A 10,529-nucleotide genomic window follows, 5' to 3' on the forward strand; every position below is an offset into this window, starting at 1 on the left:
ATTGCTCGGGTCAGCGTCACAGCCCAGGCTCCCGAAATAGCCCTCGTCTGGGGCAGCGACTCACCCACTGGAGAACTTTGATGAAGCCCAGCGGCTCCTCCAGCCGCCTCCAGCGCAGCCCCACGAGCAGGCGGTCCACCTGCGGGGACAGGGCCCGGGGTCAGGGCGGTGGGGGACCCAGGAAAGCGCTGGCCCTCTTCCTCCCACTCACACCCGGGAGAGAGGGGAGAATTAGGGTCGGCCCGACACCCAGGTGGAGAAGGGGCGGCGAGAGAGCCCCAGCGGCGTGCAGGGAGTACCTGCTGGCGCGGCGACTTGTCCGTCGTGCGACTGGAGCTCTCCGTCGAGGACATGCTGGCGCTGCGGGGCCGGGGCGCGGCGCGCGGTCCACGGGGACCGCGGTGGGGCTCGGGGCTGCTGACCCGCGGCGGGGGAAGCGAGCTGTACCGAAGCGCGAGCGGCCGTTGGCGGCCCGGGATCCAGTCTGGCTGGGTGGGTCGCGGGGGCGCTGCTGCTTGCGCTCGCCGAGGCCGCGGCCGCCGCTCTACCCCGCCGGCTGCAGAAAACCCCCGAGTCCAATTCAAACTTCTGTCAAACTCGCGAACGAACTTGGCAATAGAGTCACGTGGCGTGCGCTTGAGAACCCTCCTCCCGCCCCCTTAGCTCCCGGGTCCCTGCCCGCAGGATGCCTTAAAGGGACCTGTGGCCTCTGCGGGCAGTTCGACCGCGAGGGGGCTCAGGTTCCTTGCCAGGAGCCTCCAGGGCCAGTCCCAAGCGAGACATCACAGCTGCCCCGACCCGTAGCCAAAGTCGGGAACCAGCCTGGCGCGCTGGCAATCATCGGCTCCTAGTTTATCTTTACCAATTTTCCCGGATTTGGAGCTGCTCTGTGCCGTTTTTTCTTCTTTCACACCATAATACTCAGAACCTAAAGGATTTTCATAAAGGCATTATCAGGGCTGAAATAAAGTTCTAAAACTTATGGTTAACAAACTGCTTGCTTCCAAAATCTTCAAGAGCCAGTACAGACGAAACGGGCAATAGACTGTAACTGACTTATTGTTCTGTCTTGTTAGGCGTTGCTTTAATTTGTTAACACCAAAAGCATTCTTACGTTAGTGATTTAAAAGTTATGGATCATTTAAAAGTATAAACTCAATCTCCTTTAAAATAGCCCTCGCCATTTAAATGAGAGTGAAAATATTCTTTGAGGAATGGCGGGGGAGGGGGGGTTGGCTTAGAAGATGTACTTTGTGTTGAAAAGTTGACGTTGTTGCATATGATCCACCGTAAATCGGTCCCTAATTTTCAAGATGTGTTCCGCAGGAGCCTGAATGAGTAATGATGAATATTACACATTCGGTTTACCGGAGTGTAAATATAAGTAGTGAAAGGTTAAGTGATTTGCCCAAGGTCACTGAGTGAGACAGTGGGAGGTAGCCAAAGAACCTGCCTTCACCTCCTAAGAATTGACTTGTAAAGGTGTATCCATCGCCTGGGAATCATTCCTGGAGGCCCCTTCTGGTACTTCAGGATGACTGTTTTTTGAACATTTAGCTATTATTAATACAATTTGTTCCCCCACTAAATAAGTGCCTTCCAAGGTTGGGGTGGGGGGAGTGACTGGGGTCAAGTCACCTGAGTTTGAAGGGAACTTCTCCAGTGGACTTCCATGCAAATCTAGGCTAAACAAGGAACTACTGAGTCCCCAATCCACTTCAGATTCCTTTTCTATGGAATAGGGATAATAATTTCTGTCCTTATTTCATAAAGTGATAATGAGGCTTAAGTGGTGTGAGGTATGTAAATGCCCACACTACACAAATATGAAATAATCTACTCATTACCGATGTCGACAACAATATGCATACAGAATACAACACAAGCAGAAAAGAATCAGAATAACACAGCAAAATCCACACACCCACCAACCAGCCTTGTTAAATTTTAACACTCTTCCTCATTTGTCTCAAATCTATTCCTTAAAAACAAAATTAAAATGGCATATAAAATTGAACCCCTGTGTGTGTAGTATTCCATCCTATTACAAAATATGATCCATCACTGTTTATTCACCTGCCAAAATACATTTGGGTTATTTCCATTTTATTTTTTTACTATTATGAGTAGAGCTGTTAAAAAAAAACATTTTTTGTACAGGTTTTTGAGTGAAGTAAGTCTTTATTTCTAGGATAAATACCAAGAAGTAGGATTTCTAGATTATATGTCTAACTTTATATGAAACTACCAAACTGTTTTCCAGAGTGGACTTATCGTTTTGCTTTCTCACCAACAATGTATTCCAGGTGCTTTGCATCTTCTCCAGACCTTGGTACTGTCAGAATTTTTTTAGCCATTCTAAAAGGTACGTGGTGGTACCTTATTGCCATTTTAATTTGCATCACCAATAGCTAACGATGTTGAACGTTGTGTATGTGCTTATTTGCCATCTGTGTATCTTCTTTGGTGAAGTGTCTGTTCAAGTCCTTTGCCCATTTTTTAGTTGGGTTGTTTCTTACAATTGAGTTCTGAGAATTCTTTATATACTCTGAATGCAAGTCCTTTGTTGGATATGTGATTTGCTAATATTTTCTCCAGTCTATAGTTTGTCTTTTCGTTCTTTTAAGTGTCTTTTGCAGAGCAAAATTTTATACTTTTGTGAAGTCTAATTCATCTTTTTTTAAAAATGGATCATGATTTTGGCATCATGTCTGAGAACTCTTTGCCTAACCCTAGGTCACATGTATTTTCTCCTATGTTCTATCCTAAATGTTTATAGTTTATGCTTTCCATTCAGATATTTTTGAGTTATTTTTTGTATAAGGTATGAAATTTAGGTCAAGGTTCCTTATTTCTTCCTTCCTTCCTTCCTCCCTCCTTCTCCCCTCTCTCTTTCTTGGCATGTAGACGTCCAAATGTTCTAACAACATTTTTTGAAAAGACTATTCATTCTCCATTTAATTGCTTTTGCACTTTTGTAAAAAAATCAGTTGGCCATATTTGTGTGAGTCTATTTCTGGACTGTCTGTCTAATCTATGTATCTATGCCTTTGCCAATACCACACTGTGTTGGAAACTGTAGCTTTAAAGTAAATCTTAAAATAGGGTGATATAATTCCTCCAACTTTAGTCATCTTCTTCAAAATTGTTTTAGCTATTCTAGTTCCTTTGCCTTTCAAAATAAATTTTAAGACCAGGCTGTCCATATCTTCAAAAAATTCTTCTGGGATTTTGATTAGAATTGCATTAAATCTACAGATCAATTTAGGCAAAACTGACATCATTTCCCTGTTGCATTTTCCAATCCATAAACATGGCATGCCTCTCCATTAATTTAGGTCTTTGATTTCTTTCATCAGCATTTGAACTTTTAAGCATACAGATCATGTACATGTTTTGGTAGATTTATTCCCGAGAATTTAATTGGGGGGGAGCCATTATAAATTATATAATTTAAAATTTAAGTTTCCTTTTGACAATTGTTAGTATGTAGAAATATGATTTTTTCTGTTGACCTTGTATCCTGTGACCTTTCTAAACTCACATTTTAGTTCCATGAGTTTTTTGTAGGTTCCTTAGGATTTTCTATGTAGACAATTACATTGTCTGCAAATAGGGAACGTTTTACTTCTACCTTTATAACCTGTATGCCTTTTATTTATTTTCCTTGCCTTATTGCACTGGCTAGGACTTTCAGTATGATGTTGAATAGAAGTGGTGACAGTGGACATCATTGCATTGTTCCTGATCTTAGGGGAAAGTATTCAGCTTTTCACCATTTCGTATGATATCAGCTCTAGGTTTTTTATAGATGCCCTTTATCAGCTTGTGGAAGTTCCTTTCTTTTTTCCTTTTTTAAAATTAATTAATTTATTCATTTATTTTTGGCTGCGTTGGGTCTTCGTTGCTGCGCACGGGCTTTCTTTAGTTGCAGTGAACGGGGGCTACTCTTCGTTGCGGTGCGCGGGCTTCTCATTGCGGTGGCTTCTCTTGTTGTGGAGCACGGGGTCTAGGCACACGGGATTCAGTAGTTGTGGCACGTGGGCTCAGTAGTTGTGGCACGTGGGGTCTAGAGCGCAGGCTCAGTAGTTGTGGCGCACGGGCTTAGTTGCTCCATAGCATGTGGGATCTTCCTGGACCAGGGATTGAACCCGTGTCCCCTGCGTTGGCAGGCGGATTCTTAACCACTGTGCCACCAGGGAAGTCCAAAGTTCCTTTCGATTTCTAGTTTGCTGAGAGTTTTTAATCATGGATGGATGTTGAATTTTGTCAAATGCTTTTTCTGCATCAATTGATAATGATAATGTATTTTTTCTTCTTTGGACAATTATGACAAGTATGGTAGATTACACTGATATAGTTTTTAGAATATTAAAAGGATATATAAATACATATATAAAATATATATAATTTAAAAATAAAGTGTATGTATACACACACATACGTACATATATATATATACACACACATATATACACACATACATACATACACTTATTTTTAGAGCAGTTTTAGGTTCACAGTAAAATTGAGCAGAAATTGCAGAGAATTTCCGCCTCCCTATCCCCTCCCTGCATGCAGCCTCTCCCATCATCAACATCCCGAATCAGTATGGTACATTTATTTGTAACAATCAATAAGTCAACACTGACATCATTATCAACCAAAGTCCATAGTTTACATTAGGGTTTACTCTTTGTATTATATAGTCTATGGATTTTGACAAATGTATAATGACATGTATTCACTCTTATAGTATCATGCAGAATAATTTCACTACCCTAAAGATAACCTGTGTTTTATCTGTTTATCCCTCCCTCCACCCCACCCCGCAACCAACCACTGATCTTCCTGCCTCCCTATTTTTGCTTTATCCAGAATATCATACAGTTGGAATCATTCATTATGTAGCCTTTTGAGATTGGCTTCTCTCACTTAGTAATATAAGTGAAATATATATAATAATACAAAAGTTTCCTCTATGTCTTTTCATGACTTGATAGCTCATTTCTTTTTAGCGCTGAATAATAGCAGTCCATTGTCACAGTTTGTGTATCCATTCACCTACTGAAGAATATCTTGATTGCTTCCAAGTTTTGGCAGCTATGAATCAAGCTACGATAAATGTCCATGTGCAGGTTTTTGTGTGGATGTAAATTTTCAACTCCTCTGGGCAAATAAAGCTCAATTGCCGTACTGTACGTTTGGTTTTATAAGAAACTGCCAAACTATCTTCCAAAGTGGTTGTACCATTTTGCTGCCCCATCAACAATGAATGAGAGCTCCTGTTGCTCCACATCGTTGCCAGCATTTGGTGTTGTCAGTGTTTTGGATTTTAGCCATTTTAATAGGTGTATAGTGGTATCCCATTGTTGTTTCAATTTGCAATTTCCTAATGACATGTTATGTTGATCCTCTATTCATATGCTTACTTGCCATCTGTATATCTTCTTTGGTGAAGTGTCTATTCAGATCTTTTCCCCATTTTTAAATCAGGTTGTTCATTTTCTTATTGTTGACTTTTAAGTGTTTCTTGTATATTTTGGATAACAATACTTTATCAGATATGTCTTTTGCAAATTTTTCTCCCAGTGTTATGTTTGTCTTCTCATTCTCTTGACAGTGTTTTTTGCATAGCTTTTTAAAAAAGTTTTAAACTTTTTTAAAAGTTTTAAATTTTAATGAAGTCTGACATCAATTTTTCCTTTCATGAGACATGCCTTTGGTGTTGTATCTAAAATGACCTCACTAAACCCAAAGTCATCTAGGTTTTCTCCTATGTTATCTTCTAAGTCTCATAGTTTTGCATTTTACATTTAGGTCTATAATCTCGAGTTAATTTTTGTGCAGAGTATAAAGTCTGTGTCTAGATTCATTTTTTTTGCACATAGATGTCCAGTTTTTCCAGCACCATTTGTTGAACAGCATATTTTTTCTCCACTGAATTGCCTTTGCTTGTCAAAGATCAAATGACTATATTTTTGTGGGTCTATTGACTGATTTTTGAATACTGAATCAGTCAGCTTTGAATTTTTGGTCATGATGTGTTATTGTTTACGTATATATATTCTATAATATATATGTGTATATTATATATTGTTGAATTCAATTTTTAAATTCTGTTGAGAATTTTTTTTTTTTTTTTTTTTTTTGGCCATGCCAGTGCACGGCATGCAAGATCTTAGTTCCCTGACTAGGGATCGAACCTGGCTCCGTGCAGCGGAAGCACCGAGTCCTAACCACTGGACTGCCGGGGAATTCCCCTGTTGAGGATTTTTTTCATCTATGTTCATGAGGGCTATTGGTTTGTAGTTTTCTTTTTTGGACTCTCTTTGGTTTTGTTATCAAGGTAATGGTAGCCTCCTAAAATAAGTTGGAAAATCTTCCCTTCTCTTTTTGTTTTCTGGAGAGCTACTGCTTTTTAAAAAGCTGAAGCTGTATTGTGGCCAAATCGACTGTACATTCAAGGTAACGTCACTCAGCATTTTTTTTAATCCATGAAATTTATTCCACAAGTAGAGGCACCCTACAAAAGGAGACTGACCACTTGCCAAATTTCTGTCCTGAATAGTTTTTTGTTTCTGTGTTTATTTTAGATAATCTTGGGAGACCCTGAAGACTTTTTGGACTTCTGGTAAAATGACTTCTACTATTTGGAATCCTAATTCTGTTGGATTTGGATTTATAAACAATTTGTAAAGGCCTAATACATTTCCAAACCACTTAATCTTTGTACATACTTCAGAAGAAAATAGTTTATTTTAAGGGAAGAAATATATATATGTGTGTGTATATATGTATATATGTAAAAATCAATGGCTGTTATTGTAATGGAAAATAAAAACTATGACAATTATTGTGTGAAACAGTGATTTAAATATTTCTATTTTTTTCTGGAACCAGTGACACAGAGAAAACATTCCTCCATAAACAAAGACATGGAAGTGTGTATTGCTGAGGCATATTGGTGATCAACAAATACTTCTATTTGCGCTGAAAATCAGATGTATGAAGGGCCATAGTAGAAAATAAAATTGGAATGGCAGTTGGGGTTAAAGGCCTTAAGTGATAAGCCCTTAGACTTCATTGACTACTCACTCAGATTTTGAGCAGAAGAGGTGATAAAGAATAGAGGTTAAGGGCTTCCCTGGTGGCGCAGTGGTTGAGAGTCTGCCTGCCGATGCGGGGGACGAGGGTTCGTGCCCCGGTCTGGGAGGATCCCACATGCTGCAGAGCGGCTGGGCCCGTGGGCCATGGCCGCTGGGCTTGCGCATCCGGAGCCTGTGCTCCGCAATGGGAGGGGCCACAGCAGTGAGAGGCCCGTGTACCGCAAAAACAAAACAAAAAAAAAAGAATAGAGGTTAAGGACCCAAGTGGAGTGAGACAGATTAGTTCCAAACCTAGTTCTGCCACTTAGGAGCTATGTTTCCTTTCCAAGAGACTTAATTTTCCTAAGCTTCTATTTTCTTATCTACAGAATGGGGTTAATGACAGTATCTACTACGAAGGGCTGTTATGAAGGTTAAATAAGGTAATATAAAGAGAGCCTGGTGCCTGCCACATACCAAATATTCAATAAATATTCGTTGCTCTGTGGTAGAACTGTGATTCAGAACTATTAATCTGGCAGCAGTGTGTATAAGTGATGTAAGTACATGGCTTTCCTTCTTAAAACAGAACCAGAGCCTTTCAAGGTTTGTGCCAAGAATACTTCAGGAAGTTGAATCTCCAGGTGGAATGGCATGTGTCTGAAATTGAATTAACAAGATTTAGAGGCTACTCTGACCGAAGGTCAGGGAAGAGGGAATCATGACTGCATTACTGTTTTCTATATTCCAGTGTACCCGTATACTGTGCTATTTTTAAGCACTGAAATTAAGGTATTTTTATTGGTGTAATACCATTATTTTAGACCTCGGTCAGCAGCTTTATTTACTCTTCTTAGGTCCTCTTCAAACCCTCCTTCCTCCTCCTGCTCTAACCTCCTCCTCATCACTAACCATAAACCATTACCATTTATCACCATAAACCCTCCCATCCCCTCCTTACCACCCCGTTCCAGTAACTCCCTACCTCTTCCAAACATCATCCTTCACTACGCTCTCTCAGCAAAAATGCTGAGCGAGGACTAAAAAGGAGGAGTCTTTGAAGTAGGAAATCTCCCCATAGGGGATGGAGAAGAGTCAGACCCAGCTAGGGCCATCTGTTTTGGGCTCACAGGAGAGAAATCATTTTCAATCAGAGGAAGTAGTCCTGAAAACCCTATGGGTTGCTAAACTGGGAAGGAAAGTCTAGAAGCTCTTCCTAACCAGCTACATCATAGATGATATGTATGGATATGTGTGGGGTAGAAGTGAAGTTGCAGAAAGCAGCAGAGCCAGTAGTGGCCAGAAGGATATTTTGTAATTTGTTTACAATTTTTGTTTTTAAATGTGTTAAATAATATTTAGTTACATTAATATTTTTAAAACTTTATAAATTCTAAACATGTAAAAAAATCCAGTATTTTGGCTTTGCAGGAAATTAAAGCAGAAAGTTTAAAAATATAATTTTGCTCTAGTATTGTAATTACTCACTAAGAGAGGAATCAAAGATGGTTTTAAGTGTGAAAGACCATTGATGACGGGTATAAAAATAGGGAATGTCACATCAGGACTATCAAACATTGTCCTGTACTGTAAGATATGATGTCATGATCTGGATCCCAAACTGCTTTCTTTCTTTTTCTTTCTTTTTTTTTTTTTTTTAATTAGAGAGAGAGATTTTGTAGTTTTCCTTTGCTTTCCTTTGGTGTCAGCACCAAGTACCAAAATATTGGATTTTATTTCATTTAGTGTGCAGAATTCATAACATTTTTTAAAAATTAGTGAAACTGCTTCTAATTCATATGCCTCCAAGCAAAAACCCTCCTCTGTTGTTGCTTCCAATTTGCTTGTTGCAGAAAACCAGATGAATTAGTTTAAACTACTTTAGTGCAGACACCTGACTCAAACAGGCTTAAGCAGAAAAGGAAATTTGTTGCCTCCTGTAACTGAAACATCCAAGAGTTTTAGTCATGACTCGTTCCAGGGGCCCAAATAACATCAGAAGTGGATTCTTTCTCTGCCTCTGTCTCTGTCTATCTCTCCTCTGCTTTTCTCTCTATGTCGGTTGCATTTTCCAGCTGGATTCTCCTCCTTGATAGCCCAACAACATGTCTGGTCTTAACATCGTAACAACCTAGCAACCCCATAAGAGTTGCAGGCGAAGTTCTGGGTAGGGCTCTCAATAGCCCAGGTTGGGCCACATTCCCATTTCAGAATCAGTCACGGTGTGGCCAAGGGACTGGCCAGATCCTTGTACTCATTCTTGGACCCTGTGGGTAGTATCAGTCCTATCAAAACCACAAAACTGAAAGTTAGAGAGAACTAGTTTCCCCAACGGAAAATCAGGGTGCTTTTGCCTAAATAAGAAAGAACAGTGAACAAGCAAAAACAAAGATGATCATTACATCAGATAACAAACCTGTTAGAACTGCACCTAGAATCATGGCAAATTGACTCTAAGAGAGGATCGAAGAACGTTTCCCATAAATAAAGTCCATGAACTCTGGTATGTAAGCTTTGTGACATCTCTTTCAGTAGTTTCAAGTGATTTTTCAGAGCTGAGGGCATGGAGATGTTCTGCAGAATCATCTTCTGTCAGCTCTTTAAGTGTGGGCACCTCTTAGGGTTTTATTCTCTGAATAATTAAGTTGTCACATAAATGATCTCTGGAGAAGATGAATTGTACCATAATCTGACAAGCTGTATTTCTCTCATTTGGGATTGTACCAGCAAATCATTAGGTTGTAAAGAGAACCTCACAGGGTATCTAAGCCACCTGGAGTACAGACAGAACAACCCTTAAGTGTAGAATTTAAGAACTAAAGGAATCTGGGATTGTTTTCCAGAATGCAGCTAATTTTCAAAATGAGATGTCAATTAAATAAATATCAACTGAACACGGTTCCATTACTGATTGCTTCCATAGTATTTATTTCCCCATTTTTCCAACAGTAGTACCCAGATTTTGTATAAGGCAAGCCATTTATGGCCAAATGGTTTAAGTAAGATAAATCCCACCTCTGGTTTTAGAAGTAGGTTCTGATTGACTTATGGCACTATTTCTGGTCATAATAATTCATTCAAGGATGGGAATATGACCCAATTTAGACCAGTTATACTCAATTCTTGAACATCTATTTGAATGAATAAAAATCTCTCTCTTAATTGGATGTAAATCCACATGCACATAGCTTCAGGAACTATTGGCAGCCATCCTGCACCAGGAAGGGAGAGTTTGCTGAGGATGACGCCAGTCTCAGGAAAAACTAGGAGAGAAAAACTAGGTCCTGGTCACATTATTTGAGTTGCTGGGTCAAGCCATGCTTGAAGCCATGTTACTTGTGGACTTTTTTGGTAATGTGCACCAATAAATTCCCTTCACTTTTTAAAGTCAGTTTGAGTAGAATTCTCTGTTTGTTACCTGTTATTCTAACGCAAACCCCA

General features: G+C 39.8%; 1 protein-coding gene across 1 annotated transcript in view; it reads right to left on the bottom strand.

The window, feature by feature from the left end:
• The window catches only part of SYPL2 (synaptophysin like 2), an 11,504-nt gene extending 11,151 nt beyond the window's left edge, over positions 1-353 (bottom strand). The window contains exons 1-2 of the mRNA XM_024742129.1: positions 300-353; positions 65-139 (exon numbers count right to left, since the gene is read on the bottom strand). Coding sequence (XP_024597897.1) covers positions 65-139; positions 300-353 — 129 coding nt within the window. The remainder of the gene's footprint in view (positions 1-64; positions 140-299) is intronic.
• Positions 354-10,529: the final 10,176 nt, after the last annotated feature.

The sequence above is a fragment of the Neophocaena asiaeorientalis genome, unplaced genomic scaffold (assembly GCF_003031525.2).
Source record: "Neophocaena asiaeorientalis asiaeorientalis breed wild unplaced genomic scaffold, Neophocaena_asiaeorientalis_V1.1 scaffold35, whole genome shotgun sequence".
Lineage (NCBI taxonomy): Eukaryota > Metazoa > Chordata > Mammalia > Artiodactyla > Phocoenidae > Neophocaena > Neophocaena asiaeorientalis.